Consider the following 24,290-nt stretch of genomic DNA (forward strand, 5'->3'; position numbering starts at 1 on the left):
AAGTCAAAACCAAGTATAACTAAGCCTATGCACTTTGCTACACTAACATGTCTATACACCAGCCAATAGTTTTTGCATGAAGCCCTGGTTGTCAGGAGGAAACAGAAGACACTTCATTTCCCCTTATGCAACTCTTCTCATATCAGCAGAGAGAGAGGTTGGAATTACAGAAAAAAAATAAAATAGGCCAGGCGCAGTGGCTCACTCCTGTAATCTCAGCACTTTGGGAGGCCAAGGTGGGCAGATCACCTGAGGTCAGGAGTTCAAGACCAGCCTGGCCAACATGGTAAAACCCCGTCTCTACCAAAACAAAAAATTAGCCGGGCATGGTGGCACGCGCCTGTAGTCCCAGCTACTCAGGAAGTTGAATCAGGAGAATCGCTTGAACCCAGGAGGTAGAGGCTGCAGTGAGCCGAGATCGTGCCATTGCACTACAGCCTGGGCAACAGAGTGAGACTCCATCTCAAAAAATAAATAAATAAATAAAATAAAATAACTAACTGTGTCTAACAAGCCTGGTTTTGAGTCCCAGATCTCCAGGGATCAGGACTTCAGAAAGTAGCTTAATCTCCCAGAATTCCAGCTTTGTTTGAAAAATGAAAATTAAAAATAATACCTAACATACATGGGGATGTTATAAGGCTCACCTGAAAAGAATAAAAGGCAGTGTACCAGCCAGGGCTTCATTGATGACTTAAGTGCTGTGGTCGAAGAGGACGGACATCTCCGTCAATTTATACAGACTTTTAACCACCACCCCTGCCCATGCTCCCTATCGAATTTTGGAAAGTAACAGCTAAGCAGAAAAAGGAATAGTGAAAAAGAATTGGGTTTCTGGAAAACAGGCAAAACAAAAGAGGGGCTTTAGCTGGTCCTCAAATATCTGTAGACAATGTGATGAGTTTAGAATACTCTAGAATCCTGGATCCTTCCTACCCGAGTGTGGTCTGAGAACCAGCAGTGTCGGCATCACTACTGACATTTCTACTGCTTGTTAGAAATGCAGGTTCCCAGGCCCTAGTCCAGCCCTGCCAAATCAGAATCTGCATTTTAACAAGAGCACCAGGTGACAATATGGAAGTGATAAATATCATACATGGAATCTTGAAAGCTGGTCTATCCTTATGATTAGATAGCTTGAACTATATATCTCAGAAGTTATAGAAATGAGTCAATAGTCAATAATAAAAATAACAATGAAGCCTAAAAATGCTCCAGCTCCAGGCCTCAATTAATGTCTGTATACCAAATTTTAAAATGACAAGCCTTGATATCAAGTCAGAACTGTATGCTGTTCATACAATTTTAAAAATAAGAAGTCAGTACAAACTATAGTGGGGGCTAAACCTCCCTACAAGAGAAAGTTCCCTCAGCAATGAAGAAAAGATTATCTGCTCTATCTCCCTCACAGGGTTAAATCTGATAGTCTATGGGAAAGAAAGCCCCTTAACGTGAAAAAACTCTATGCATGGGTAAGATTATTCTCCTGGAATCGACTCACTTTAAGACCGTACTATTGGCATCACAGAATTGAGGGGAGCAGAGCAATCTCCCATGGGAAGTATAAATAACAGTGTGTGTAAGAGACAGAAATTAGAGAGAGAAATTAGAGAGAGAGTGAAATTAGCCTGTTAGCCTCACTGGAGTTAAGAGCCCCAGCAGTTGGCCCACAACTCATAAGTATAAGCAAAAGATAATAACCCAGTAAGGGGAAAACCCACAATGGGTTTTGTGCTAAGAAAACAGCAAATGCACCTCTCAGTGAGTTCTACTCACTAAGGAGTCAATGCATGACACTCACCCAGCAAGGCAGCCACTATGCCCACCAGCCCCGTGCCAGCACCCAGCTCCACGGCAGAGCGGCCCCTGAGCTCCACAGCTCCCATCTCCAGATACGTGGAAAGAACGATGGCCTGAGTGAAAACACAGCGTGATGACGATTAAGGTCAACATGTGCTTGAGTAGCTGCAGGGTTTCAGGTCAGCTACACACACACCTCTCCCACTTCGAGGTTCAATTCCCAATTTAACACACACAGGAACTTAGCTGGTGAAGCAAGGTAACCTCCCCCTTAGAGCAAGCACAGGGTCCCACAGCAATGCCCAGAGACGATGCCCACACTAAATGGGGTCCTGCTGGATCTGGAAGCTTAATTTTATTTTATTTATTTTTTTTTTTTTTGAGATGAGAGTCTCAGTCCGTCTGTCACCCAGGCTGGAGTGCAGTGGCACAATTTCGGCTCACTGCAACCTCCGCCTCCCAAGCTCAAGTGATTCTCCCACCTCGGCGCCCCCCAGTAACTGGGACCACAGTCATGTACCACCACACTCAGCTATTTTTTGTAGTTTTTTTGGTAGAGATGGGGTTTCGCCATATTGGCCAGGCTGGTCTTGAACTCCTGAGCTCAAGTGATCCACCTGCCTCAGCTTCCCCAAGTGCTAGGATTACAGGCGTGAGCTACCACACCCAGCCTGGAAAACTTAACTTTTTACTGTATCATGGCACTTTTACACTTGAAGTTTACACAACTATTCTGCAAGAACTGACGTGAACAATTTCTATGATTTTGTTTAAGGGAACGCCCAGTTCCTAAACCAAACTCAAGTCAGCAAAGCCACAACTTCACCCATAGGGAAAAAGTAACACATTGCCCAAGGCTCTCTGAGCTGTGTCACTGACGGTCATCGCCCCACAGGGGCCCTCACCATACATTTTGGGCATCAGAAGGTAAGTTCTGGCCAAAGTTTTGGATACTTGATGTGTGGTTTAGCATTTGCTTATGACCCTACAGAAAGAAGTATGTAAAGTTAACATAACTTTTACTATAATTTATTTCTCACAGCCACATATTGTGAGTATAATTGGCAATTCCTCATGGTATTTAGGAGACTTCCCATCATTATTTTTTTTTTTTTTGAGATGTACGCTTACTCTGTCACCCAGGATGTAGTGCAGTGGTGCAATCCCAGCTCCCTGCAACCTCCGCTTGCCAGATTCAAGCGATTCTCCTGCCTCAGCCTTCCGAGTAGCTAGGACTACAGGTGTCAGCCACCACAGCTAATTTTTGCATTTTCAGTAGAGATGGGGTTTCACCATGTTGGCTAGGCTGGTTTCGAACTCCTGACTTCAAGTGATCCACCTACCTCATCCTCCCAAAGTGCTGGGATTACAGGTGCAAACCACCACACCAGGCCTATATCTTTATTATTACCAGAGTAATTTTCATGTAATTACCTGGACTGGATTCCTAGAAGTGGTATTACTACGATACTGAGATTTTTATTCCTACGTGTTTAACATCCCTAACAATGTTAAAACTGTCAAACTATATTTATGCCAATCATGCATTCAACATTGAGTTCCCACTGAGTCCTAGGTTTGGGCTAGATGCTAGGGGCACAAGTCAGAACATTGCTGCGAGAGGAAGAAGTGAAAAAGCAGTTACAATTTTTTAACGATTATAACTATGGAAAACTTAAAACACATAATCTTCATTTTGGGCTCTGCCACTTTACAATACTCTGTGAATAAAGAGACTAACTCGGCCGGGGCAGTGGCTCACGCCTGTAATCCCAATACTTTGGGAGGCTGAGGCGGGCAGATCACTTGAGGTCAGGAGTTCCAGACCAGCCTGGCCAACACGTCGAAACCCCATCTCTACCAAAAAATACAAAAATTAGCCGGGTGTGGTGGCGCATACCTGTAGCCCCAGCTACTCCAGAGGCTGAGGTGTGAGAATCACTTGACCCCAGAAAGGGGAGGCTGCTGTGAGCCGGGATTGCGCCACTACACTCCAACCTGGGCAACACAGAGAGATTACGTCTCAAAAAAAAAAAGAGAGAGAGAGAGAGAGAGATAATTCGTGTCCAAAGCAGTTGGGAGCTTTCCTTCCGATCTTCTCTTACCCAGTGGGTAATTACTGGCAAGTCATTAACTTTCCTCAGCTTTCATTTACTCACCTTAAAAATGTAATCTATGTGGGGGGACAAGAGGAGTGACGTAAGGGATACCGGTTTGGAATGGCAGTCATAGTAAAACTGTTTTAAAATTGAAGCGGTGATAGTTGCACTACTCTGGGAATATGCTAAATTTTTAAAACCGCACTGAATTGTGCACTTTAAACAGGTGAAGCTGGCCGGGCGCGGTGGCTCACGCCTGTAATCCCAGCACTTTGGGAGGCCGAGGCGGGCGGATCACGAGGTCAAAAGATCGAGACCATCTTGGCCAACACGGTGAAATCCTATCTCTACTAAAAAAAAAAAAAATACAAAAAATTAGCCTGGCGTGGTGGCGGGCGCCTGTAGTCCCAGCTACTCAGGAGACTGAGGCAAGAGAATGGCATGAACCCGGAAGGCGGAGCTTGCAGTGAGCCAAGATCGCGCCACTGCACTCCAGCCTGGGCGACAGAGCGAGACTCCAGACTCTGTCTCAAAAAAAAAAAAAAAAAAAAAGGTGAAGTGTATGGTATGTGAATTACATCTCAATAAGGCTGTTTTAAAAATAATTTTAAAAGTCAGTCTTACAAGCAAGTGTGGACGTTTTCAGAGGTCCCACAGGGCTTACTTACCGCATCCCAAACCACCGCTGCGACTCCCAGGTGTCTCCAGTCCTGCCGGATCTGGATCGTGTGGTTTGCAAAGGAAAAGGTTGCAAGAGGCTTGTGGAATTTCTGCAGCCCCAATTCCGTGGTCTCCTCATAGGGCACCAGGGCCATTCCGCCTGCACCCTGCCCTCTGCTCAGACCTGTCGTGCAAAAGAATCCTGGGTGACGCTCTGGCCAAAAGATACATTATCTCTTAACTAACTCCAAATGCTTTTACGGTTGTTTTACAAGTTCAAAAGAAAAAAAAAAAACAGGTGAAGGAAGCCTTTGTCCAATTTCTTTTGCATGGCTCTTTCGAACCTGAGTGAGATTTGGCTCGGCATTTGTGTCAACGGATGTCTTCGGGAAAGGAAAAAAAAAAAAGCCCAGAACATTCCAACTTCCGCAGAATACCCTACACATTGCACTGCTACCACTCCGTGAATTCAGAGCTGCACAGGCGGTGGAACTGGCGGTGACCGCCCAGGGCCCCAGGGAAGCGGAGAAAGCAGCGCTTCCAATCCAGACCCGGGAGTCGGGACTGCAGCTGCAGCCAGCCGGGCGGCCCGGGTTCTTTTGTTACGGTTTCGCCACCTACCTCCCCTCCTCCATCGGCTGCTTCAATAGTGATAACAATGGGACCGAACCTGCCCTTAAACTGGGTGTTAGCGTTTTGATAAGCCAGAAATATACGGTCGCCGCAGTTCCGTCCTCCCGGGACTGGAGCGACACTGGGGGCCTCCGAGTGGCTCACGGGGACAGCAGGAGCTCGGAGGCCTCCCCGAGGTCCCCCTAGAGCTGCCCCCCACTCACCCCTCTCCCGGGCCGACCAGTGCGCCCTTCCTGCCCGCGGGCCCCGGAGCTGCGGCATCCCCTCAGGGGTGAGAGGGAGACCAGGCGAGGGGGGCACAGGGCCTCTCAGGACCCCCCGGCCATGCGGGGCGCCGTGAGCTTCCCGGCGGAGCGCCCAGGACTCGCCCAGGCCGGGCGGAGGCGTCGCCACGCCGGTACTTACGGCTCGGGAGGCGGCCCCGAGTGGGGCCCGCGCGCTCAGCTTTCCCCGCCCCGGGCTGGCTGCGGAAACCGCCGGCCTTAAAGAGCCCGCGAGGTGGAGGCGGAGGCTGGCCGCCCCGGCCCGGAGCCACGCGTTTCCGGTCTCCCGGCACCCCGCCCCCTGCAGGTGTCCCCGGAGCCTAGGGCGGAGCCGGGCCGTGGCGCGGAGGAGGAGTGACGTTGCGGGGAGGGGGGACCGGGGTTTTCCCGCGTGCATCCCCAAGTACACGGACGACCTAATCCGTTTCCCCGGCCGCCGAGGGAAGCGCTGTGGGGGCAGGAGCGAGAGCGAGACCGGGGTGCCGAGCAGCCGCGGGTGCGCAGGGAGAGCGTGGGGTGCCCCGGGCTCTCCCAGCCGGAGGGAAAAGCCACCTACCTGGCGCTGAATGTGCTCGTTACCTTTCTAGCATGTGCTCCGCCGCTCTCTGCCTCTGACTTTCTCGCTTGCGCCTTGTGCCTGTTTTTTAAAGGTGGCGGGTTAGCGGGTGATGAAGAAAGCTACCTCCGAAGAATGCGTGGTCACTCTGGTCCCCGCGTCTCCACTATGGGGTCCGAAGCGGCGTAATAGCCCGCTTGGCGGCAGTCGAGTGGAAAAGTCACAAAACCCTTCTCAACTAAAGCGCGGTGGGGGAAGTGAACACGTGGGCGCCCGAGTGTTAAGTTTTTTAAATGGGTCGGGGGACGCGGCGGGCTCCGGCTGCAGTCGGGAGCGCGGAGCTGCGGGCGCGCGCTCGGTCCCAGCCCCTGCCCCTGGCGCGCGCTCGGTCTCAGCCCCTGCCCCGGGCGGCGCTGCAGACTCCAGTGCCCCCGTCTCCCTCCTCCCGATGCCGAGGCGCACCTACCCGTGACGACCCACGCTGGACGTGGAAGGTGTCTAGGGCCTGGCACCCTGGCCGCAGGCCCTGGCAGAGAGCGCGGCTGAAGTGGGTCCCCTTGAGTGGGACCGCGCGGGGGCCGGCATCCTCCCGAGGCAGGCTTCCTTTTCCTCCAGGGCCCCCTCGCCCCACGTCGCCCGCCGCACTCAGCGCGGCTGCACATTAGAGCGAGCTAGGGTAAACTCCCTTACCCGCGACCCGGCCCCGAGAGCCGGCCATGGAAGGGGGCCCCGAGCGCTGATTTTTTGTTTGTTTGTTTGTTTGTTTTTGAGACGGAGTCTCTGTCGCCCAGGCTGGAGTGCAAGGGCGCGATCTCGGCTCACTGCATTCTCCGCCTTCCGGGTTCAAGCGATTCTCCTGCCTCAGTCTCCCGAGTAGCTGGGATAAATGGCCTACACCAGAAATTTTTGTGGGATTTTTTGTTTGTTTGTTTGTTTGAGACGGAGTCTTGCTCTGTCGCCCAGGCTGGAGTGCAGTGGCGCGATCTCGGCTCACTGAAACCTCCACCTCCCGGGTTCAAGCAGTTCTCCTGCCTCAGCCTCCGAAGTAGCTGGGATTACAGGCGCCCGCCACCACGGCCGGCTAATTGGCTTTTTTTTGTATTTTTAGTAGAGACGGGGTTTCACCATGTTGCCCAGACGGGCCTCAAACTCTCGACCTCCAGTGATACGGTCTTCTCGGCCTCCCAAAGTGCTGGGATTACAGGCGTGAGCCACCGCCACCTCCCCAACCCCTACCTCCCGGAGCGCAGATATTTTTAAGAGCTCCCCCGGGGCCCGCGTCTGCTGCCCGCGGTGGGAGCCTGGCGGGGGCCTGAACCTCCTTCTCCCGGCCTCTTCCGTCCTGTAGGCGGCGTCCCCGGCCTCCAGATTAATCTTCCATCGGAAGGCTGGGGACTGCGGCTTCGAGGGTAACAAGGGAACTTGGAAGACCACCAATGAGGGTCTTCACCTTTTTCGTTTTCTTTTTTGGTCCTCTCGCTTTCTCTCTTAGTATTTACTTTCTCTCTTACCTCCTGCGCTTGCCTCTCAGCTTTCACTTTAACTAAGACCTCCCTTTCTTGCCCTTATTTTCTCTCTCTCTGCCCCTTTTTGCAGGGAGAACCAGCATTGGGCACAAGAAAGAATATGTACGGGCTTTGGGGCCAGACAAATATGGAAACTTTAAATTCTTCCTCTGACTCTTTAAGTGGGATGACCTTGGGAAATTACTAAACCTCCCTAGACCCCAGGCTGCTCATCCCTGAAGCCTGTCCTGGAACCTTGGGCCGCTTCTGTTTCTTCTTCCTATTCTCCATCCTTTCTGCCGAAATCATGCATATGACCTCAAAAAATAAAGCAAAACCTTCCCCACCTCTCCAGCGCTCTAACGTAGAACATGTGCCTCATTATATTTACTTACGGGTTCTCTAGGAAGCTGTCATTTACCGTCTTGTCCTCCCAATGTTCTAAGTTGTATCAGATGGCTCAGGAAGCACCAAAAGGAATACTGAGGAACTTATGCAACTTGCATAGCAGTGTAGCCATTAAGCAGAGCTCTGTTTTTATCAAAATAAGCCAGTGGTCCAGTGTGAATATTTGAAAATAAGTTTTTAATCCTAAAAACAAGTTGGTATGTGGCAGATTATGTATTGTTCAGAATAGTCGGCCGAGTGTGGTGCCTCACACCTGTAATCCTAACTCTTTGGGAGCCAGAGTGGGAGGATCACTTGAGCCCAGTTCAAGATCAGCCTGGCCAACATAGTAAGACCCCATGTCTAAAAAATTTTTTAAAAAAATAGCTGAGCATGGTGGTGCACACCTGTGGTCCCAGCTACTTGGGAGGTTGAGGTCGGAGGATCATGTGAGCCCAGAGGTGGAGGCTTCAGTGAGTCCTGAAGTCACACCACTGCACTCTATTCTGGGTGACACAGCAAGACACTGTCTAACAAAAAAAAAAAAAAAAGAACACTGACAGTCTTTTTATTTTTTTATTTTTTGACACAGGGTCTTCTCACTCTGTCATCCAGGCTGGAGTCCAGTGGTGCAATCATGGCTCACTGCAGCCTGGACCTCCTGGGTTCAGGCAATCCTCCCATCTCAGCCTCTTAAGTAGCTGGGACTACAGGTGTCCACCACCACACCTAGCTAATTTTATTTTTTGTGTAGAGACAATGTTGACATGATGCCCAGGCTGGACTTGAACTCCTAGCCTCAAGTGATTCCCCCCACCTCCTGCCTCAGCCTCCCAAAGTGCTGGGATTACAGGCATGAGCCACTGAGCCTGGCCTCTCCTGACAGTCTTGTTGAGAATATGCAAAAAGATAGCTTTACTTTCTGCATTATTTGTAATTCTGAAGTGCAGTTTAATCGTAATGTAACAGTGTATAAAATAGTGCTTTGGCTGGGCGAGGTGGCTGACACCTGTAATCCTAGCACTTTAGGAGGCCTAGGCAGACGGATCCCCTGAGGTCAGGCGTTCGAGACCAGCCTCACCAACATGGAGAAACCCCATCTCTACTAAAAGTACAAAATTAGTCGGGTGTGATGGCGCATGCCTGTAATCTCAGCTACTGAGGAGGCTGAGGCAGGAGAATCCCTTGAACCCGGGAGGCAGAGGTTGCAGTGAGCCAAGATCGTGCCATTGCAGTCCAGCCTGGGCAATAAGAGTGAAACTCTATCTCAAAAAAAAAAAAAAGGTGATTTTTACTTTTATCTGAATGACTGAAATGGACTTTTTCCAATCCTATGACTCCTGACTGCAAAAATAATGGTAGAAGGACACTTAGGCCTTTGTCCCTCCTATCTTCTGGAACTAGTGCATGTCCGAGGTCATAGTAGAAGCAGCCACCTTGCTACTACCTTGGCACAACTTGATCCCTATGTCCCCCCTAGGCGTGTTCCCTTTTTAGGCCAGGGTGGATACCCAGCTCTGCACTGGGTACGTAATTCTCTCTGCAGAAGGAGAATGCAGAGTGGCTGTCAGACATCTGTTGTTACTGCCTGCCCAGCATCTATTTCTCATTTTCCTGGTAGCAGCAGTTCTCTTCTGCTGATGGTCAGGAGCCCAGCTTCTGGAGTTAAGTTCTGCATCAACTCAGCTCTGCAATTTATTAGCTATGAGGGCTTGGGTGAAATGCATTAACCTGTGTCTCAATGTCCCCATCTATAAAATAGGGATAATATGATTATTATATTAGTAAACAACAATATATTATTATATTAGTAAAAAGATAACCTGAGATTAAAATGAGTTAGCTTATCTACTTAGAACTGCACCCAACAAACATGTTTTGCAGAGCATTTGCTTACACTGTGATGTGTTTGGACTGGGTCTATCCTCAGCCCTCACTACCTGATCAGGCACATGTCCCAGGCCTGGCCAATATGAACACATTCCTTCCACCTGGCCACAGGCAGGTGAGACATGAACAGGTAACCAAAGCTGGGCCTAACCAGAGCCCATTCTGAGGCTTGAGACTCAGAGAACCAGCCTGTTGGGGAAGGATAGAAATTTAGAGGTCCTATTGGTCATCTGGTCCCAAGAGAACAAAACTAGCAGCAAATGTGGCCAGCGAAGGAGCTGGTGGGGAAAGAGGCTGCCTCCTGATGATGTTTGACCACCTGGATCCAGCTGTCCTGGAATTTTCAGTTATTTGAGTCATTAAATTCTGTAATTAGCTTAAGCTGTCATTTGAGCAGCCTTTTTTTTTTTTTTTTTTTTTTGTCTCCTGAAGAAGAAAAACAATCCAGTCTGGGCTGGTCCCTTGAGCAAAGGACAGATATAAAGCCATGCCTGTATGGGCCATCTTCACCGTGCGGTATAGGTGAAGAAACCATTCTACAGAGACACCAGCAGAAACTTGGGGCTGAGCTGCCAGCTGCCAGTTTCCTGATGCCTGTTTTGTCCTGAGCCCTTGCTGACTGCACCCGGGCTCTCCGGTCCCATGGGAACCCAGGTTAACCTGACAAGACATTTTCCTTTCTTGTTTAAGCTGGCTGGAGTGCCTATGACACGCAACCAGAGTCCCAGTGAAAAGGATGTTTTTTTGTTTTTAGGAAGTAATGTAATCAGAATATAAACATTCTATAAGTTCCTCAGACCTGCTTTGATAATGGCTGACTTCCATCCTATTTGCCAAACAACCTGATCCTAACAGATGGCTTGTGTTTCAAAGACATCAGTCCCCTCACCACACTTGCCGTCTGCAAGCAAAGTGAGCTAGCACAAACATCAGTGCATGTTTGTAAAATGGAAGCATGATCTCTGGCTCCATCCTTCTGTCCATTCCAGGACGAAAAAGCAGACGCTGCCTGCCCCTGCCACCACCACCACCACCACAAATGACCCTGAGTGTTCTGTCCCCTCTCCAGTCCTGAGGAGATTTGCCCCTTAATTTGTTCCCACCACCATCTCCTTTTTGCCTTTACATGTGTATGAGAGTCCCCTGTTAGCTGAAGACTCGAACTCTTTTCATTCTCTCCACCATGCTGACTTGCTCCTTCCGTCACAAGCAGGATTTGAAGAGTGATCCAAGCTTACTGCCTCTGGGTTTGCACTGCTCAGTCAGCTGCCTGGACTCTGTCTCTGCTCTCTGCGCCCTACTGAGACGAGCTACTCCTGGCCAACACCAGGTCTTGCCACTGTCTTGGACCTCCCAGACTTCTTTATGGCACTAGACCCAAGAGGCCCTTCTGTCTGCAGGGTTCCTTCCCATGACATTGGGCCACCAGTTTCCAGTCTTACCCCCTTCCCCCGCTCCCACTACTTCCACTCAACCTCTAGGTTTCTCCTAGGCTAGTGCAGCTTCTCAGAAGGCTTGCTTTTCTTTTTTCCTGCACTTTTGCCTACTTAACCATTTTACTGTGATTTCAGATTCAACATGTTCAAGAGTACCAACTCCACACAAGCCAAGTCCTCTGGTCAGCAGTCACAGCGGTGTAGTGGAAGGAGTGGGGAGGTTGAGATTGCAGGACTTGAACTTGAGTCCCACATCTGCTATTCTCTAACCATTCGACCGTGGGCAAGGCACTAAAACTCCTTGAGCCTCCATTTCCTCAAGTGTAAAATGGAATTGCTGATAATACCTAACTCAGGATGTATGCACACACTCCTTGAACACTGCAGCACATACCATAGAGTAACACAGTATATAGCACAAGAATGAAGAAAACCAGCCTGGAGTCAAAGGACTAGATGTAACTCCTGGCTGTGTCTTTTCCTAGCTGGACCATCTTGACCAATGAATTAGCATTTCTGTGCCTCATCTTTCTCATCTGCAAAATGGAGATATTACCATATCTCCCATTGGTCAGTGCCCAGCCTTTGCAGATGATCACTCTACCACCCTCCCCTAAAAACCTACTGTCGTCATCATTACATTCAATTCAAAAGCCTGCTGTTTTTTTTTTTAATATTCTACCTTGTTCCAGAAATTTTCAGGCAGTCTCATTATTATGGTTTTTATGATTCACAGTGATCTCACTCCAAAACTAACCACCAAAATAACTCAAGAACCCAGACTAAATTATGAGCTCAGTGTGCTCAGGTCATCTGTTCATTTGATTGCTGTCTCCCTGGGGATACAAAAGTCAAGGTCTCTCTTGGACTCTAGGTTCATGTGGGACCGCAGCCTAGAAAGTCGTTGTATTAGTTCCCATGGCTGCCATAAAAAGGACTGCCAATTGGGTGGCTTAGGAAAAAAAAATGATTCTCTCACAGTTCTAGAGGCTTTGGGAGTCTAAGATCAAGGTGTCAGCAGGGCCATGCTCCCTCCAGAGGTTCCGGTACAGAATCCGTCCTTACCTCTTACAGCTTCTGGTGGCCCTAGGTGTTCCTTAGCTGATGTCACATTAACCCCAATTTTCCTCCGTCTTCACAAGGTGGTCCTACCCCTATGTGTCTGTGTCACCAGTTCTCCCTCTCCTTAGAAGAACACTAGTCACTGGGTTTAGGATCCACCACAATCCTGTATGACCTCATCTTTACCTGATTACATCTGCAAATGTGCGTATTTGCAAATAAGGTCACAGTCACAGAGACGGAATTTAGGACTTCAACGTATCTTTTTGGGGAGCGGGGCAGAGGGAGGAACAATTCAACCCGCAATAGTCAGAAACCAAAACAGCAAAGACAAGCAAATGAGGATAAACTTGTAATGAGATTTCTATTTCAAAACTCTGAATTTGATCCGGGTGTGATGGCACACATTTGCAGTCCCAGCTACTCAGGAGGCTGAGGTGGGAGGATCACTTGAGCCCAAGGAGTTTGAGTCCAGACTGGCAACATAGCAAGACCCCATCTCTAAATAAAATAAATAAAATAAAGTAAAATAAAATAAAATAACTGTTAGGGATTTGTTTTAAAAGCATAGGATAGGTTGGGCACAGTGGCTCTCGCCTGTAATCCTAGCACTTTGGAAGGCCAAGAGGGGTGGATTGCTTGAGCCCAGGAGTTCGAGACCAACCTGGGCAACGTGGTAAACCCTGTCTCTACAAAAATATACAAGAATTAGCCAGGTGTGATGGTGTGCACCTATAGTCCCAGCTACTTGAGGGGCTGAAGCAGGAGGATCACTTGAACCTGGGAGGTTGAGGAGACTTCAGTGAGCCGAGATCTCCAGCCTGGATGACAAAGTGAGACACAGTCTTAAAAAAAAAAAAAAGCATAGGATAGTGGTTGAGAGCTGGGTTTACTGACTCATACTGAGTTTAAATCCTGCAAAGATCAATTTCTTCACTTTTGTAAAAAACTGAATAATAGGGCCGGGTGCAGTGGCTCACACCTGTAATCCCAGCACTTTGGGAAGCTGAGGTGGGTGGATCACGAGGTCAGGAGATCAAGACCATCCTGGCCAACATGATGAAACCCTGTCTCTACCAAAAATACAAAAATTAGCTGGGTGTGGTGGCACATGCCTGTAATCCCAGCTACTCAAGAGGCTGAGGCAGGAGAATCGCTTGAACCAGGGAATTGGAGGTTGCAGTGAGCCAAGATCCTGCCGCTGCACCCCATCCTGGTGACAGAGGGAGACTCCTTCTCAAAAAAAAAAAATTGAATAATAATAATGCCTACATCTTTGGAGTATTGGGAAGTGGTAGTGAATGCACTGAAACATACCAATCACCATGTGTACACCTGCACAGAGTTATTACTTACTCAATAGCACTTAGCCACTATTAATCCACAGGAGTATGGGATAATTTCACCTGGTTTATTTATTTTTTTTTTTATTACTATGTTTTTGTGAGACAGAGATTTGCTCTTGTTGCCCAGGCTGAAGTGCAATGGCGCCATCTCAGCTCACAGCAACCTCCACCTCCTGGGTTCAAGTGATTCTCCTGCCTCAGCCTCCGGAGTAGCTGGGATTACAGGCATGCGCCACCACACCCAGCTAATTTTGTATTTTTAGTAGAGACAGGGGTTTCTTCAAGTTGGTCAGGCTAGTTTCAAATTCCTGACCTCAGGTGATCCACCCGCCTCAGCCTCCCACAGTGCTGGGATTACAGGCATGAGCCACTGCGCCTGGCTCTGTTTTTTTAATTTACTATTTAGAATCTTAAGTTTCCAAAAAGTTGGAATAATTTAAATGAATCCATTGTTATCAAGCCTTTAATCGTGCATGATAATGGGCTACTTTGTGCCACACAGCAATTTTTTTATATAAGGTAACATGAATATTAATATCAAGTTATTATGACATACAGCTATTGCAATGAACTAGAAGAAAGTGGCCACTTGATTTTATTTAAACTGAAGTTTACCATAATGACAACAACATAGGACAACACATTCAACCATCAGCCAAGTTTGAGAGCTATTCGTTCACACAGCAGGCAGTTAGAATGGGTTTTGTTGCTGTGGAATTTCACCTGTACCCAGTTTTCATTAATTGAGTAAATCAATGAAGGTAAATTGATTAGACTACTAATCTCCAATAAACAGAAGACCTCAGTGATTGAATCTTGTGCTGATAACAAATTGGACCCATTTTCCTAATATTCTTGAGAAAGAATGGAATTAGGGAAAAGAGACAGAAAATTGAGGAAATTTTTGAATTTATTATTAATGCTCCTCTGTAAGTTTTTTAGAGTTCTTGATTCTAATCCAGGTTACTATGAGATGTTTTAAATTAATCTTTTATTCAATGTTATAATATAGGTAGTATTAAAAGTGTGCTATAATCTCACTTTAAAGAAATTGAGGCCGGGCGTGGTGGCTCATACCTGTAATCCCAGCACTTTGGGAGGCTGAGGCAGGCAGAGCACAAGGTCAGGAGATCGAGACCATCCTGGCTAACACAGTGAAACCCCGTCTCTACTAAAAATACAAAAAATTAGCTGGGCGTGCTGGTGGGCTCCTGTAGTCCCAGCTACTCGGGAGGCTAAGGTAGAATGGCGTGAACCCAGGAGGCGGAGCTTGCAGTGAGCCGAGATTGCACCACTGCACTTACAGCCCTGGGCAACAGAGCGAGACTCTGTCTCAAAAAAAAAAAAAAAGGAAAAAAAAAGGAAACAGAAATTGAAAGCCAGGCACAGTGACTCACATCTGTAATCCCAGCACTTTGGGAGGCTGAGGCGGGTGGATCACCTGAGGTCAGGAGTTGAAGACCAGCCCGGCCAGCATGGTGAAACCCCATCTGTACTAAAAATGCAAAGAATAACCAGGCGTGGTGGTGCACCCCTGTAATCCCAGCTACTCAGCATGCTAAGGTAGGAGAATTGCTTGAACCCACGAGGTGGAGAATGCAGTGAGCGAGGTCACGCCCATGCATGCCATCTTGGGCAACAAAGCAAGACCCCATCTCAAAAAAGAAAGAAAGAAAGAAAGAAATTGAGACACAGACATTTTTAAAGATTTTTTTTAACTGAGATCCTTAATTGCTATACAGTAGAGATTAAGCTGATATCAGAAAACACATTTCCTTGCACTGTCTAACCCAGCAGCAGTTCTCACATGTTTTGGTCTCAGGATCTATTACACTCCTTAAAATTATTGCACTCCTTAAAAAAATATGAACCATTCATATTTATTGTGTTAGAAATGTTAAGTTTTTAGAAGTTAAAACTTAAAATAATAAACTATTTGTTATTTTACATAAAGGTAGCAGCCATACCTCCATTATGGATTAACATCACAGCAGTGACATCATCACATATCGGGGAGCCCCTGGAAAACTTCACAGTATACTCACGGGACAATGAGAATGAAAAGGGCAAATAACATCTTAGTATTATTACAAAAATAGTTGCAATCTCATAGATGCTCTAGAGAGGTGTTAGAGTTCCCCAGAAGCTGCAGACCATATTTTAAGAACCACTAGTCTACACTGCTTCTTAGCCTTCTTAGCAAAACTATCTCTTGTCTAAGTTACTGTTGTTCAAGGACTAAATAATAAGAATACTTATAATACTGACTTCCCATCACTGACTGTAAATAGACAACTGACATGTTATCAGTTTTCTTGTTATCTTTAACGTGAAAGCAGTATAGAGAGTGTGTTCAAAGTGGGCTTTGGAGGCTGGTGTCCTGGATTCTAATCCCAGTTCTTAGCTGGGTGACCATGGGTGAGTCACCTAACCTTCTGAACCTCAATGTCCTATCTGTAAAATGATCATTATATTACTATTTATCTTTGCTGTGAAAATTAAGTGAATTAATCTATTCTTCAAAAGTGGAGAAAGAAAATAAAGTAAAATTTTTATTAGGAGAAAAAACAAAAACTGGCTGGGCGCAGTGGCTCACGCCTTTAATCCCAGCAATTTTGAAGACCAAGGTAGCCGGATCACTTGAGCCTAGGAATTTGAGGCTGCAGTGAGCTATGATCTCACCACTGCACTCTAGCCTGGGTGACAGAGCCAGGCCCTATCTCAAAAAAAAAAAAAAAAAAAAAATTCAATGTAGAAGAAAACTGGTTTTTCACCCCTCCTTTGAAATAACTTGAGGCCATTTGCCCATATGCCTGGGTCCTGGCCAGTATGATGTAGGCCGTAATGCCCCTGCCTAAGAGCCCTTTCTTCCCCATCTGCATGCCCTCAGAGGTGGGCAAACTGGAGAAGCTGGATCCCTGAGTCATTGCTTAGAGGAGAGGTGCTCAACTCACAGTGGATTGTGACATGAGCAAGAAATCAATCTTTGTCATGTTAAGCCACTGAGATTTGGAGTTTATTCACTATTGCAGCATATAGCCTGTCTCCATTAATACACAAGGGCAGGCCATTTGAGCTGGGGAAAGGAGAGGGCGCTGAAGAGGTGATATTTAAATGGAAATTTTAAAAAGTAGAAGAAAACAGCCACTTGAAGGGTCAAGGGAAAGGCATTTCAAACAAGGGAACAGAAACTGCAAAAGCCGCCAGGCAGAAGAGAGAAACTGTCAACTGACCGGCCAGGAGCAAGGGGGAAGGGGCACAAGATAACTCTTAAGATTAAGTCAAACAGAAAAATGAAAGCTTTGAACTACCCAAACTCCACTAACAACTTACATCCTGCAGGAGAGCCATTTTTGCATCATCACTACCCAACTCTCTCTGTGAGTCACAGACCCTGGGTGCCCTCAAGGATGAGGCTGGCTGCCCTGAAGACACTACCATACAGCTGAGGGGTTGGCTTAAGGATATTCGAAAAGCCCTAAGGAATAAAGCTCCAGTTGGTGCCAGAGAAAGACAACCATAGACAGAGTCTTGGTATAACTGTTTTCACCACCATCTTTTTTAAGTTCTTCTCTAGCTTCTCAGTATTTCCGTAAGAACTGACTGCAGAGAGAAAAAACAAGACAACTGCTCAGCTACCTTGGGGGAATGTGCAGCATAAATAGTTACATTTGGATTCTTCATTTTGCTGATGAAATCACATTTTTGATCACAGCTCCTGGACAACTGCAGCCTTGCCTGATGCTCTTGTTCTACAACAAAATAGAAGCAGCAGCTAGGGGAGAAGTTTCCAGACTTGTGTTCTGTTGGGTTTTAGAGTCACATCTGTGGCTTTTAGCTGGAAATGGCTGGAAACCTATTTGTTGAATGAATGAATAAATGAATGAATGAATGAATGAATGAATGTTACATCACATCAAATTATTGCCCACCTCACTCCAAAAGTGTTTAAATGCGAATTTGACTTATTAGATACCTTTGAGTTAATGATGCTGAAGAATTTGTAGTTCCTTTCATTAACCTAGAATTCAATAATATTCATAGGTGTAGTACATGTCTGGGGAAGAAGCTGTTGACTGTCTTATCTTTTGATGATTCCAAGAAAAGGTAAGGAGCCATTTGCCTTTTCATAGTTTATAGATTAATTTGTGTGTAATTAGAAAAGTGGGTACATTTTAAGTAAGTCAAACCAAAAGACAATATCAAGGGGAGAATAGTAAATAGTCAAGTGAAAATGCTAGCTTGTAATTCCAAGAGCTCATGTATTTATAGCAGTGCCTCTTCCCAGGTGACACAGGGCATTTGGAGCTCTTTTCCTGATGGTATGTACAGGAGTGGGAGTGGAGTTACATGCTAATGTGACCAGGGAGGATGCAGTGCTGAGGATCCAGGGCAGGATGGAGGCAGTGTCCCCAACTGGCAGCCTCCAGAAAGCCTTGATCTACAGATGTGTTTTGTGTGTCCCATGCAGACTTGACTCTCATGGTGTTTTGTTTTTTAGTTTAGTGTCAACATTTGAAAGTAGGGAGATGTATCGTAGTCCATTTTGCGCTGCTATAAAAGAATTACCTAAGACTGAGTAATTTATAATGAGCAGAAATGTATTGACTTCTGGTTCTGGAGGCTAGAATGTTCAAGATCAAGGGGCTGGCATCTGGGGAGAAACTTCTTGCTGCATCATTCCATGAAGGAAAGACAAAGAAGGAGTGAGAGAGCAAGAGTTCAAACTTGCACCCTCCAGCCCTTTCATAATCATTATTAATCCATTCATGAGGGTGGAGCCTCATGACCTAAACACCTCCATTAGGCCCCACTTCCCAACACTGTTGCATTATGGATTAAGTTTCCAATACATGCCTTTTGGGGGAACACATTCAAACTAGAGCAAGACGTCAGATAAAAATCAAGATAGTAAAACTGAGATAATTATTTGAAATGGCTTTCTTTGAAAATTTTGAAATATCTGGCAAACATGGGTCCAAATGCCCACAAGATGGCAATGAGCTAGAGCCAAGCCGGCTCTTCCCCCTTTGGGCATTATGGTCTCCCCTCAGTGTGCCATGGTCCCCTCCCCTCCTTGTTGTCTTGTCCCCACAAGCTTCATTCATTTACTTACAGTACTGGCAGGGTCTGTGAGGGAGCACCGGTAAAAAGCCTCTCATTTTATCTTCTCTGGGTTCTAAACAAGCTGAGAAATAAAACAACGACTGAAGCTGAAGGCAGAAACATTCCGTCTATTTACTGAGCGAGAAGAGGCTGGAGGGCGAGGCTTATATCTGCAGGCAGATGGACCTCTGAAGAATGCTAAGGTGACTCACCCAGCGCTGGATCGGGGCAGGCCTCCCATGTAATTCCTATAGCATGGAGGAGCAGAGGAGAGTGCAGGTTCTGCCCACAGGCCTGGTCCTAGAGGCAGAAAGATCTGGACTGAGCCACACGTAGGGAATTTATTGCCAATGCATGCTCCAGGGCAGAGAGGCCCGGAGGCATTCACAGAGCTCCCGTTGAGGAGAAGCAGCACTCCTCAACTCACCTGGGCCTCACAGGTCTGGAGCTGATGAAGGCTACAGGAAGGTTTCTTTAACATCCCAAGCAAAGAATACCTGATGTCCTCCCCATGGTCATGCTGATTTTTTTTTTCAAGGGGTTCTTAGCTCAAGTAAATATGGTAACATTCAGCTACCATGGAAACACAAAGTTTCTAGGAAGAAAGAAGCAGAACTCACCATCTACTGGGGCAAATCAACTAGAATAAAAACCAAAGAGAGACAAGAGAATAAAAAAGAAAAAAAAAAAAGAATCAAAAGAGAATCCAAGATGTGCTGTTAAGATGATGCTAAATTGAGGAAAACAAGAAAGGGTCCAGGCACAGACAGGTGGCCAAGCGGGGCCCAGGGGCCAGTGACTGAGGTATAACCACCATATTCATTGAGCACTAGCTGGTGCCATGCACATTTGTGACGATGCAAAGAAGGGCATGTGAACCCCACTTTAGAGATGAGGAAATTGAAGCAGAGAGTGATTCCGAAAGGCCGGCGGAGAGATTCCACAGGCAGCCCCACTGACTCCGAAAGGAACCTTTCCACTCTCCTTGCCTGCTGCTTCAGCCAAACAAATGGGGCTTCATAGAGAGCAGGAGCAGCCTGAGGCCTCTGGGGTGGCTGGAATGGGCTCCTTTAAAGAAGGGCATGGTGGGTGCAGTGGCTCACGCCTGTAATCCCAGCACTTTGGTAGGCAGAGGTGGGAGGATTGTTTGAGCTCAGGAGTTTGAGACCAGCCTGGGCAACACAGCGAGACACTGTCTTTACAAAAAATAAACAAAATTAGCCAGGCATTGTGGCACACGCCGGTAGTCCCGGCTACTCTGGAGGCTGAAGTGGGAGGATCACTTGAGCCTGGGAGGTCAAGGCTACAGTGAGCTATGATCATGCCACTGCACTCCATTCTGGGCAACAGAGCAAGACCTCGTTTCAAAAAATAAATAAAATAAAATAAAAAGGACAGGTCTGGAGCCAAGGCCGTCAGCTGGGACTGGAAACTCAAGGCTCTCCCTACCCAGGGAGACCAAGCATTGACGCATCTCCCTGCTAACGAGGGCTCATTTTGGTCTTCCCATTCATCCTCTTCCCTGTGGTGCTGTGACCTGACTGACCCCTCCTCTGGCTGTCCAGTCCCCACTCCACACCACAGAGCACATCTAGCCAAAGAAGGAAGGTGGGAAAAAGCTGAACACGCAGGGATATGAAATCAGCCTCCACAGACACCGTTTCTGACCCTCTCCAGGCATCAGCAACAAGGTTTCCAGAAGCGCTGGGGAGCTGTGTGGCAGGATAACCTCCTTCCAGGGCCTTCCTTGACTCCTGATTCAGTAATCACGATGCCACCAGCAGACAAACCTAACACATACCTGTATAGAGTCATGTTCACTCAGCAGTTCTCTAACAGAACAACTGTGTAAATTTCCTTAATAGGAAATGTTTTTAGAAGGAACATATGGAGAGTCAAAAAGTGGCTAAATATAAATCTATATTTACAGAACTGAATCAGGAGCAAAGAAAATTTAAACAGAAAGAGCTGGATGGATAAGCTTTCTCTCAAGACAGGTTTTTCTGTGTGTGTGTGTGTATGTATGTGTTCAGTGTATGTGAATTTCTAGAACACCAGTGTTACCTACAGTTAAAAAAAGAAAAGGAAAAAATCTGATGCCAAAAATAATTTTGACGCCAGTCACATTACAGAAGTATCCAAGGCTCAGCCGGACGCGGTGGCTCACGCCTGTAATCCCAGTACTTTGGGAGGCCGAGGCGGGCGGATCACGATGTCAGAAGATCGAGACTATCCTGGCTAACATGGTGAAACCCCGTCTCTACTAAAAAATACAAAAAAATTAGGCGGGCGTGGTGGCGGGCGCCTGTAGTCCCAGCTACTCGGGAGGCTGAGGCAGGAGAATGGCGTGAACCCCGGGGGAGTTTGCAGTGAGCCAAGATCGCGCCACTGCACTCCAGCCTGGGTGACAGAGCGAGACTCCGTCTCAAAAAAAAAAAAAAAAAAGAAAGAAAGAAAGTTAGTGGATAAAGGGATAGAGAATTGGGTACTTCTTTTTTTTTTTTTTTGAGACAGAGTCTGGCCCTGTTGCCCAGGCTGGAGTGCAGTGGTGCTATCTCGGCTCACTGCAACTTCTGCCCCTTGGGTTCAAGCCATTCTCCTGCCTTAGCCTTCCGAGTAGCTGCAACTTACAAGCACCTGCCACCATGCCCAGCTAATTTTTTGTATTTTAGTAGAGACAGGATTTCACCCTGTTGCTCAGGTTGGTCTCGAACTCCTGAGCTCAGGCAATCCGCCCGCCTCAGCCTCCCAAAGTGCTAGGATTACAGGCGTGAGCCACCAAGCCCAGCCTCTGTCCATTAACTTTTATCAGCAGTAAACTCATTTGGTTGCATTACAGACGTGGAGATGATCAAATAGAACATAGATTGTTCTAATACAAGTTTCAAGCTTAAGATTATTTTTTAACTAAAGTAACCCTACGAGAAATGTTTTACATTACCAATGCTGAAAGCAAAAAGAGGCAAACTTTGGGCCGGGCTTGGTGGCTCATGCCTGTAATCCCAGCACTTTGGGAGGCCGAGGCAGGTGGATCACTTTAGGTCAGGAGTTCAAGACCAGCCTGGCCAACATGGTGAAACTCCGTTTCTATCAAAAATACAAAAAATTAGCTGGACGTGGTGACAGGCACCAGTAGTCCCAGCTACTCTGGAGGCTGAAGCATGAAAATTGCTTGAACCTGGGAGGCAGAGGTTGCAGTGAGCAGAGATCACGGCACTGCACTCCAGCCTGGATGACAGAGCGAGACTCCATCTCAAAAAAAAAAAAAAAAAAAAAAAGAGTGGCAAAGTTAGCAGGAATGAAGGAAACTCCCATGGCTTAAAAAAAAAGAGAAAGGAATGAACATTTATTGAGCAATTACCACATGCAAGATGGTTGGTGGGCATTCTCTCCTTTGAGTTTCATAATATAACTTGTATGAGTCTGTTCTCACGTTGCTACAAAGAAATACCTGAGATTGGATACATTTTTCTTTTTTTTTTTTGAGCCTGAGTCTCACTCTGTCGCCCAAGCTGGGGTGCAATGGTGTCCATCTCAGCTCACAGCAACCTCCGCCTCCCAGGTTCAAGTGATTCTCCTGCCTCAGCCTCCTGAGCATCTGGAATTACAGGTGCACGCCATCATGCCCGGCTAATTTTTTGTATTTTTAGTAGAGACAGGGTTTTCTCCATGTTGGCCAGGCTGGTCTCAAACTCCTGACCTCAAGTAGTCCACCCGCCTCAGCCTCCCAAAGTGCTGAGATTATAGGCGTGAGCCACCACACCCAGCCATATTACTATTGTTATTTTAGAGCTTTATTGGCCACATCAATTTCCAAGCCTTGAAGAGAAAGTCCCCAGTGTCAAATAAAGGTGCTCCCTCTTGAAAGGACAGATTAGGTTTTATGACTCACAGGGCTAGTATCATACATATTGAGCAAGTTTGGGTGAAAAGCTATACATATTTATGAGAGGAGCCTAGCACACATGCAGTGGGTAATTTTTGTATTTTTAGTAGAAATGGGGTTTCATCATTTAGCCAGGCTGGTCTCAAACTCCTGACCTCAGGTGATCCTCCTGCCTTGGCCTCCCAAAGTGCTGGGATTACAGGTGTGAGCCACTGCACCCGGCCCATAGGGGTGGATTTCTAATGAATAGCTAAGCACTATCCCTTTGCTGCTGTCCTCTCAATAGTGAGTTATTGCAAGAGCTGGTTGTTATAAAGTGTGGCAACTGCCTGCCCCCATCTCTTGTTCCTGCTTTTGCAATGTGAAGTGCCTGTCCCCACTTCACCTTCTGCTGTGAATAAAAGCTCCCTGAGGCCTCTTCAGAAGCCAAGCAATGTCTGTGCCTTGCTTGTACAGCCTGCAGAACCATGAGCCAGTTAAACCTGTTTTCTTTGTAAATTACCCAGTCTCAGGTATTCCTTGTTAGCAATGCAAGAATGGTCTAATACATATCGAGACCTTACATGTTTACACAGTGTATTAGTCCAGTCTCACACTGCTATAAACTGACCAAGACTGGGTAATTTATAAAAGAAAGAGGTTTAATTGACTCACAGTTCCACAGGGTTGGAGAGACATTAGGAAACTTACAATCATGGCAGAAGGGGAAGCAAACATGTCCTTCTTCATGTGACAGTAGGAAGGAGAAGTGCTGAGCAAAAGCAGGAAAATCCCCTCATAAAACCATCAGATCTCGTGAGAACTCACTCACTATCACGAAAACAGTATGGAGGTAATCGCCCCCATGATTTAATTACCGCCCACTGTGTGGATTATGGGAACTACAAGCCAAGATGAGATTTGGGTGGGGACACAGCCAAACTATATCACACAGTATGATGTGATATACTACTTTACTCAATTGGATAATTGGAAAAAAACTGTAACAGCATAGGATAGGTCCTGCCAAGTCTCCTCCTGTTGCTTTCCTTTACTCAAATGTCAATTAAAAAAAAAAAATAGAGACAGAGTCTCACTATGTTGCCCAGGCCAATCTCAAACTCCTGGCTTCAAGCAATCCTCCTGCTGGGGCCTCCCAAAGATCTGGAGTTACAAGCATGAGCACTGTGTCTTTCCAATGGCAATTTTTGAATAAAAGGATTAACTACTAATTCTGAGGCATTGGAGATTGAGGAGAATGAGAAAGACGGCCAGCACTGTGTGCTTCTCTGGCTGTTCATTGTATCAGTTTGCATGAGAGGGCAGTGGGCTCAGTTTACTGAACAGTAGTTCCCCTACTTCATGAATGTTTTTCAAGGATGATTCTAGAAGAAACTAGAGGAGTAGGTAACAGCAGCATTGATGGAAGATTCTGAGAGGAAGTAAGCCACATCTAAGGAACTCTAGCCAACTAAAAATAAGTTCTTTATCTAGTATTTAAAAAGCATCTTCAGTGTAATCAACCAAAAATTTCCTAAGAAAAATGGGCTTGCTCATACGTTGTTGGTATGAAGATGTATTGTTATAAAGGTTTGAGAAGGCAATTGACAATTGACAATATGTATCAAAATTCTTTTCTTTTTTTTTTTTTTGAGACAGAGTCTCACTCTGTAACACAGGCT

General features: G+C 46.6%; 1 protein-coding gene across 13 annotated transcripts in view; it reads right to left on the bottom strand.

Moving 5' to 3' along the window:
• Positions 1–7,514, bottom strand: part of METTL21A (methyltransferase 21A, HSPA lysine) — a 48,040-nt gene extending 40,526 nt beyond the window's left edge. For 6 of the 13 annotated variants that reach the window (XR_003721172.2, XM_028830559.2, XM_077956474.1 and 3 more), the window contains exons 1-3: positions 5,396–5,649; positions 4,568–4,743; positions 1,802–1,913 (exon numbers count right to left, since the gene is read on the bottom strand). Coding sequence is in view for 11 of the 13 variants with exons in the window: in XM_028830559.2 (XP_028686392.1) it covers positions 1,802–1,913; positions 4,568–4,743; positions 5,396–5,453 (346 nt within the window). In the remaining 2 variants the exon portion in view is untranslated. 13 annotated transcript variants of the gene reach the window in all.
• Positions 7,515–24,290: the final 16,776 nt, after the last annotated feature.

Source organism: Macaca mulatta, chromosome 12 (genome assembly GCF_049350105.2).
Source record: "Macaca mulatta isolate MMU2019108-1 chromosome 12, T2T-MMU8v2.0, whole genome shotgun sequence".
NCBI classification, from domain to species: domain Eukaryota; kingdom Metazoa; phylum Chordata; class Mammalia; order Primates; family Cercopithecidae; genus Macaca; species Macaca mulatta.